This window comes from Notechis scutatus, chromosome 1, assembly GCF_049901735.1.
Source record: "Notechis scutatus isolate UNSWTSFEM ecotype Mainland chromosome 1, rNotScu1.2, whole genome shotgun sequence".
NCBI classification, from domain to species: domain Eukaryota; kingdom Metazoa; phylum Chordata; class Lepidosauria; order Squamata; family Elapidae; genus Notechis; species Notechis scutatus.
The window spans coordinates 101,862,355-101,871,432 of record NC_142009.1 but is presented as its reverse complement, the minus strand read 5'-3'; the positions used below and the strand labels follow the sequence as shown (position 1 = coordinate 101,871,432).

At 36.6% G+C, this 9,078-nt stretch overlaps 1 protein-coding gene across 1 annotated transcript in view; it reads right to left on the bottom strand.

Annotated features, from left to right (window-relative positions):
• Window positions 1–601: 601 nt before the first annotated feature.
• The window catches only part of FRK (fyn related Src family tyrosine kinase), a 61,140-nt gene continuing 52,663 nt past the window's right edge, over window positions 602–9,078 (bottom strand). The window contains exons 6-8 of the mRNA XM_026666700.2: window positions 8,767–8,948; window positions 5,585–5,750; window positions 602–2,671 (exon numbers count right to left, since the gene is read on the bottom strand). Coding sequence (XP_026522485.2) covers window positions 2,457–2,671; window positions 5,585–5,750; window positions 8,767–8,948 — 563 coding nt within the window. The 3' untranslated portion in view covers window positions 602–2,456. The remainder of the gene's footprint in view (window positions 2,672–5,584; window positions 5,751–8,766; window positions 8,949–9,078) is intronic.

Sequence of the window (9,078 nt, the reverse complement as noted above, 5' to 3'; positions counted from 1 at the left end):
GTTCTAGCTAGCCCATCAAGGATAGAAACAAAGCATTTTGTTTACTCAAGTGCATTCAACAATTTAGGTGAGTAAGGCTACATTTTTATAAGCAATTCCTCACTGCCAAATAAATACATCTCTTTGATACAATATTGAGAATGGATGACAAAATCTTTTTTTTTCTCTAAGAATGGAGTAAAACTGAATATGCAGTTGCAGATAGTGGCACCTTTCCTAGCACCATAGCAGAAAAGAAACAAAGCAAACCAATTACATTATTTATATATCAATAAGGATTCACTGGTGTTATGCCACCTTCTCTGCACTGCAGATACAGATTACAGATTAACAGAGTTGGAAGGGACCTTGTAGGTCATCTAGTCCAACCGCCCTCCTCCACCCAAGCAGGAGAACTGAGTAATCTTGTCCCTCTCCAGATAACTGACTGGTGTTATTTTTTCCAGTGACCCTAGTAAAAAAAAACTTGAAATGTAGAACCTTGGCTTCAGAAATCAAGTTCATTGAATGATATGACACTTAAAAGAGATTTGTGCATCATAAAAGAATCATTTGGTATAAAGTTATTGCAGAAATAAATGTAACTAATTTGAGAAAAAGATTTCAGCCTATATTTTATTTTTACTGCAAGTGATTTTTTTTAACCATATCAAAGGGAGATGCTTTCAAAATGCAAGTCTGATCATTGATAATATCTGCAGAAGTTAAACATTATCTCACTGTGTGCTATGTACAGTATAATATACTTTCTTTTTTAATATCCAAAAAGTAATTTCATAGTCTCTTTGGATTGACCATCTATAGAAAATGATTTGCCAAAAATAGCTGGCATTGTGGTTCTCAATAAAACAAACTAAAAGAATGCACAATGGAGAAAAAGAATAAGCTAGTCATCTAACCAAATAGTAACTCTGTCTGGAGTTTTATTTAACATGCCAACGTTTTACATTAGATTCTTTCTACATTCCTAGAAGTACAATCTAGCAACTTCAAGTAGGTATTTCATAAAGAGGATGAGTGGCCTCAATGCAATCAGCATTGTGGTCCATGATCAGACAAATAAAAACAGAAATCCATCCACACCAGAAAATTGCTTGACAGGATTATTTGAAATCACTGTTTGGAAAAAGCTTGTCCCTATTCAGAGCCTGTTAAAAGAAGGGGAGATTGGCACTCTCTTGCAGTGGGCTCAGTCTGGTTCTCATATCTAACCGTGTAATATTTGATTGTTATAAAATTACAAAGGCTACATTTATGAACTGAAGCTCATCACTTGACTGCAAAACAGATACCGTTTGAAGAAGCCCATTATTTGTGCAGGTTAACATATAACAGATAATCAGAGTTGGAAGGGACCTTGTAAGTCATCTAGTCCAACCCCTAGCCCAAGCAGGAGACCCTACACTATTTCTGACAAATGGCAGTCCAATCTCTTCTTGAAAGTCTCAAGTGATGAAGCTTCCACAACTTCCAAGAGCATACTGTTCCATTGGTTGATTGTTCTCACTGTCAGAAAGTTTCTCCTTATTTTCAAGTTAAATCTTTCCTTGTTCAGTTTCCATTCATCCACCCATACAGGTTGTGTATCCCCAAAGTATACTCTCTCTCTCCCTCTCTCTTTTTTTTCTAAAGTAAATATATACCCATTGCATGGGTGCAATCCCAATTTCTAATTCAGCATGGCCAGAATTCTAGCTGTAGAATATGTATAGAAAAGGGAAAAAAGTACAGGAGACAAAGTTTTTTTATGGATACATTATCCATAAGCACAATCACATGCTTTCATAAAAACAAATCAATGTGATTTAACAGATTATTTGTGGAATCTGGAGAATAACACATAATCATCCTGAAGTATTAAAAGTAGTGTTAAAATGTATTTTGTGAGGCAGCTGTTTATAATTTGTGCTCTTTACTATATCTTGTTTAAATAATAAATAGAAGAATAACTTCATTGTACAACAGAGAGGCGGGGGGGGAGATCCTGCCTATTTCAGTTTTCTTAATCTTACAGTACAAATGACTGCCATCAAGACTGTGGCATAATGCCACAGATTTTAATAAACACACATTCCTTGGTACTCGCCACTATTTTAAGCTCACCATTTATCTACTCTGAGCTTAGATTGATCTCACAGTTACTTTGGTGAAAATAGCAGCTTTTGTTTGATGTAGCATGTAATAACCTAACAAATGCATTATTCTTACAGAAAAAGCTTTCTTTCTTCCAGTCCCATTGCACAGAGTAGTCTCCTATGTGTGTATGTGTTTGTATGTGTGTTTGTATGTGTGTGCATATATGTATCTGTCCACACACACACACACACACACACACACACACACACACACACATACACAGGTAGATTTATCTTCATTCTACAACTTCGACTTGAAATGATTTTTTTTTTAAATTCCTAAAAGAAAGTTGTTCTTGAGCAGTAGCAACATGTATTCATTCAACGTATAAAAGTATTTGCATCTGCATAAGATGTGGAATCCATGTCATAATAATCTTCCAATCTCCAATGCAATGTTTCAAAGGTTGGTCGTTCTTTGGGTTCGACGTTCCAACACTGTAGCATAATGTTGTACAACTCTAGAGGACAATTAGCTGGTTGAGGCATTCTGTATCCTTGGTCCAGTTTCTGGAGCACTTGAAAACCCATCAGACCTATGATGTAGTTTTAAAAGTTTAGCAATTATGCATAATAAACATGCTACCTTGAAGTAAATTGGGAAGATGATGCATTCTCAAGGATACATTCTTTTGCACAAGGCTTCATGCTTTCTAGCATCTCTGCAAATTAGTATCTTTAATACAAGAAATAATTCTACCCATTTAAATTTAATGTTTTGTTTGGCAAATGGCTAAAAACATGGAAAAGTTCACATTGAGAGTTTTGGGCTTCCCAACAGGATCATATAACAGACTCGAGAAATATTGTTGTCTTTGCTGAAATGACAGAAATCTCTCCCTGTTTATTGTCAGGGTGCCAAGAAAATTATCCAGAAGCTTCTGAAGTGATCAGTTTGTCTAAAGGTAGAACCAGCATTGCTTCTGTTAACCAAATATTGTCTGGGCTCAGACAGAGCATGACACTAATCCTTTCCTTTCACTTGGGGGATGGGGCACTTGATATAATAGGCAATACCGTGGTGGCACAGTGGTTAGAATGCAGTACTGCAGGCTACTTCTGCTGCCTGCCGGCTATCTGCAGTTTGCCAGTTCAAGTCTCACCGGCTCAAGGTTGACTCAGCCTTCCATCCTTCCAAGGATGGTAAAATGAGGACCCAGATTGTTGGAGGCAATATGCTAACCCTGTAAACCACTTAGAGAGGGCTGTAAAGCACTGTGAAACAGTATATAAGCCTAAGTGCTATTGCTATCTTTCATAAACCAATGATATAAAATTGTGCATTGGATGTCACAATGTAGACATTCATATTTCCGTTCTGGTATCAAACACAAGTACATAAGCCAGGGGATTGATATTGCAATATCTAAATGTTTTCTTTCTTTTTTTTTCACTTGACCCCCTTCTTCCCCTTCCCCTGCAAATGCTTATGGTTCTTGCAATATATGAATATAGCCCCTGGGGCTTAGAATTATGTATGAACCAGGGGATTCTGGCTTAATCCACAAACAATAACTAAAACTTGACTTAGAATTATTAACAACCACAGCAGAAGACATAAGGCAGAAGACATGGGAATGTGACTCATTTTAAGTAGTGGGATGACTAAACAATTGTGCACAATAGTGAGGGGATTCCATAATGAAAATTGTGTTTGTTTGTTTATATATCTATAGGGTATTTTGCTGATTAACAACCTCAAAAAACTTAAATATAGTAAATATAAAATATATCAGATCCCAGATCTCAAATGAGGAAATAGGTATTCTGTAAAACCTGGCTCATCTCAGTGGACCTATTTAGATGGTATCTCCTAGACATCTTATGGATCCTATTGTTTTCAGCAGGGGAAATTTCCAGCAATTCAGTCAGCAGATTTGTTGGGTGCATAATCTTTGGAGTTCAGGGGCAACACAGGCATTTGTAGCTCTTGAGTTGCCCACCCCAGGTGTCAATCAAAGGCTGTTCTTTGTAGAGGAAATGCTACAACCGATGATTGGCGTAACACTGTGCAAAACAAGGAGTGAATATTGTTATGTTTAAGGCAAGTTTTGAACCTACATCATAGCAATAAGGCCAGTGAATTTTTCCATGGATAAGGGACAGAAACAACATTGATTGTTATTAAAGATGGCCCTCCTTATTCTGTAATTCTTAGCAGAATCTGATACCAGCAAACATGCATTAGTCAGTGTCAAGATATAAATCAGATCAAGAAATTAACTCCAAGTTAAGATGAAAATGATTTTATCATTGATAACTAAAACCTGATCAATTCTCAAAGATATATAAAGTCATTGAAATATATGTTGGAAATGTAATTCTGAAAAAGGTGTGTTTTATCATCTTTGGGCTTGTGATAAAGCAAAGAAATATTGGGGCCAGAATGATCCATGTTACAATGTGGAAAATTCTTAAAATGAACAGAAAATTAAAAACTGAAACTTTTAGGATTACTGGACAAGGAACTGGGGGGTGGGGAATAGAACTTTGTGGTTGTATATGCTGACTGCAGTAAGAATTCTTTGTGCAATGGAGGTTGAATATCAGAAAAGGCAATTTAGTCCAGACTGCAGAAGATCTTGGGGAAAAGTGCTTCAAAGAAACTCTACTTCAACTACCTCATTATAACTGATGCTGGGGAATGACTATTAGATTTTTCAAGATTCTTCATTAGCCCCAGGCTAGTGTTAAGATACCTTTCTGAAATATGTGTTGTTCTTTTGTAGTCTTTCCTTTCTGGCTACGAGGAATTTGACAAACTGGTGCAGGAAGCAGGTGCTAATTTGCTGACAGATGAAAGCTGATACCGTGTAGCTTCTAAATTGTAGAAGCTACATTGGTCCTCATAGGTTTACAGGCCCAATTCTAGGTGCAAGTTGCTAATCCACATGCTCCAGTAAAATCTGCCCAAATATGCTAGTTTAGACCACATCCATTCATCTTTCTTGTTTCAGGTATCAAGGAGAACACAAAGACTAATTGCAGCTCCAAGGTCTTTAATAGCTCATACCTCTAGTTCAGGCCAGACTCTTACCTATTATTTATCTTTCAGCAAAGGTATAAAACATGGTTTTTCTCAGAAAATTTGGCAGAGGCTGTCATATAAATGATAGCAGCAGTTTGGGGTAATAATAAGCTAATTTAGCTGAAGATCTTTTTACAGATTTGTGGTTTTATTATGTTATTGATGTAAGCTGCTTAGAAACTTTGGAAGAGGCAGCAGATGTAAAAATAAATCTAGCAAGATTCTAATTGTTTGAGATTAGTGTGGTGCTATTTAGTTTAATACATAGCACAACATTTACAATTGCTACACGGATTATCCAAGAGTTTTTATTCTATACAGAAAACTAAAGTTTTATTAAGCTTGCCCATCAGCTGAAGAAAAGTAAGGAAGATTCATTTAAAAAAAAGTTGAAAGCATTATTTTCAAACAAAGCACTCACCTGCATAGGGCATTTTTCCATAAGTGATTATTTCAAAAAGGAGTATTCCAAAAGACCAGACATCAGACTTAATGCTAAACCTATTAGAGCGAATTGCTTCAGGGGCTGTCCATTTCACTGGGAGCTTTGTTTCATGTTTGGCTTCATAGACATTTTCATTTTCTACCTATTTTATGCAAACAAGAAACAAAGTGATAAATCTCCAGATCTATCCATTTCCACTATTGCAACATTCAAATCAACTTAAAACCTTTTTTTTTTTCATTTCCTAACATTTGCATAGTCCTAATAATCATTACATTGAAACTGTTTGTTGATTGTTAGCTGATATCCCCTGACAACCTGAACCAGCCAGGTAGGACTTTTGTTCCTTAATTCCTAGCCCTTGTTTTGTCAAGCATCCATGCAACATCAATTTGGCCATGATTAATTGGGGCTTACTACTGTGAGTCCTGAAATCTATCACTGACAGCAGTGCAAGCTACTTGTTGGCAGGGCACAGGACTCATGTGAAGCCTTTAGCAAGACGACAAGGTGACAGCAAGAACTAATGCATTCAGAACCTTTGTTCTGTGATTAATTACAGGTACCAACAAAACACTGACTTTGATCATCATCACTTCAACAATTCCAGGATTTAAAAAGCAGACTCCAAGAAGTACAAATTAATATATTTGTTCACAGTGGCATCAATTAATTTAGGTGAAGTAAACTGACACTCTGAAGAATGAATGGAACATTATTTACTTATACATTAGATTTTTTTTCTGAGATCAGGCTGCTTCCTTTCTCAAATGCATATTACTCTGAGTTTCAGAAATGGTAATGCTATATATTCTTTTTTTTCTTATCAGGCAATACAGATCACCATGAAGATCTCTATATTACTTCATAATTTTAAAATTATAACTGCATTTGTACATCATGTTAAGCCAAATTAGTCATCCCTCATTTGGTCTCTCTTCCCTCTAGGGTAGATAAACAATTCACAGAAACAAGTGCAGTGCAAATATTTCACCTAAAATTTTAACGCAAAGGCAGTTTGATAGAACCATTCCTCTGAATCCAATATTATAATGAAATCATCAGATCAATCTGATGAGTCAAACCAAATCAGACACCTCCAAATTTTAATTCAAAAAATAAGCAAACATATTCTTATCTGAATCAGTTTAAAAGTATGAATGCATCCAATAGAGAATGCAGATTCCTTTCACTTAAAAATGAATCAATTTGAAAGATCAAGCTGAATCAATTTTTATTCCTGGGGAAAACTCCTTCTGTGTTTTGTTTGCCATGATCAAAACTTTGATTCCCCCCCCCCCAATAGAGTAAGCATAATTGGAACCAGCTCTTCCAAGTATAATATATAGAGAAATTCACTTTTAATTTAATGCTACTGTTAAAAGTTGCTGATTCTTCGTAATCAAAATAAGACCAAAAAGTTAAATAGGCCCAATAGGGATTCTATCTTATGGGGTTCAAGATAGCCTAGACAAATATAAACATTATATTGTCTGAATATCTTAACAGATTAACAGAGTTGGAAGGGACCTTGTAAGTCATCTAGTCCAACCCCCTGCCCAAGCAGGAGACCCTAACCATTTCTGACAAATGGCAGTCCAGCCTCTTCTTGAAAGCTTCCAGGGGTGAAGCTCCCACAGCTTCTAAAGGCAAGCTGTTCCATTGGTTGATTGCTCTCACTGTCAGAAAAGTTGTCCTTATTTCTAGGTTGAATCTCTCCTTGTTCAGTTTCCATCCATTATTCCTTGTCTGGCCTTCGGGTGCCCTGGAAAATAGATTGACCCCTTCCTCTCTATGGCAGTCCCTCAAATATTGGAATACTGCTATTATGTCTCCCCTCGTCCTTCTCTTCACTAGACTAGCCAAGCCCAGTTCCTATAATCTATAGCTTTATCTCTGAAAGGTATCGCTCAGATCACATCTTAAATGCTGCCAATGCTGCCACTTGAAACTACAGTAATCCACCTACAGGTTTTCTATAGTACATTGTCTTGATTTGCTGGTTCCAGACAGCACCTATACCCAAAAAGCCTGAAGCAAAAAGCCAGTCTATGGAAATCAATTCACAACCCTTTGACAAGTCAGCACATCAGCAGGAGGTGCAGCTGATCAAGGAATGAGCAGTCAGTGTTCTAAAAGTGCACACTAAACAAATCACAGAAGGAGTTTTTATTTAGCCACTGCTGCTGTCAGGAAAATCCAGCTAAGAGAAACTGAGAAAGGTAAAATACCACATTTCATGGTAAATTAGAATTGTGTCTCACTGTGACTTCCAAATATAGCCTTTGTCTCTCGCTACAGCCAAGCAGCTGGTTTTTATGCTGGAAACTCCATCACAATGGCTATGGTTCTTTGTTCCCCAAATTAGACACCCTATAAAGATGCTGCCTCTGTGTAGAGCAATTCCATTCTTAAATACTACATTTGCAGATGCTGTATCGTTTAGGGTGGTGTTTCTTTAACTGTATCTGAGGACAATGTGGGGGGGGGAGGTTCTTATAAGGCTTTCTCATGTGTCATTGAAATCAAAATTATTTGCCAGATATTGAACATATTTTCCAAAAGTTAAAAGTCTCTCTTCTTGTTACTATCTTTTCTTTCTTTAAAAAAAAAAATTTCAGGAGAAAAATTATTTATGTTAACATCTAATGGGTTTAACCTTATTTTTACATGATTCTATAAATGGATCAACTTCCATTTTTAATATGGTGACTATTGATAAATATAACCATAAATATAAAAATATAAATATAACCCTTGAAAGGAAAGCTACTTTGGCGTTCTTCATAATTTTTAGAAGCGAGAAGAGTCTGATCTAGGGCATGAATTCTTAAATTATAGCAATAGTACTTAGACTTATAGAACTGCTTCACAGTGCTTTACAGTCCACTCTAAGCAGTTTACAAAGTCAGCATATTGCCCCCAACAATTTAGGTCCTCATTTTACCGACTTCAGAAGGACGGAAGGCTGAGTCAATCTTGAACTGGTGAGAATTGAACTGCTGACAATCAGCAGAATTATCCTACAATACTGCATTCTAACCACTGAGCCACCATGGCTCTTTATATATATAATATTTGTTTATAGTATATATCGGCTTTTGTGTCTAAAATAGCTAAAGTATCCAAATATCCGAGACATCAATTTAAAAGTATACCTTAAAAACCCGTGCAAGTCCAAAATCTGCCACTTTGTAAACATTGTGATCACCAACCAGGACATTCCTTGCTGCCAAATCTCGGTGGATGAAATTTTGGGATTCCAGGTAAGCCATTCCAGAGGCCACTTGAGCTGCCATATCTACCTGTTCTGGCAAGTGGATTCTGGAACCTGCATCATCTACAAGGAAGGAATATTTGGGGAAGGTTGGGAAAAATAATCTTCTCAGCATGACTTACAACAAGCACTCTCTACAGGTAGGTCTTGAACAGAAAGATTCTACTTGGAATAAGCAGCCTTGAAGATAGCC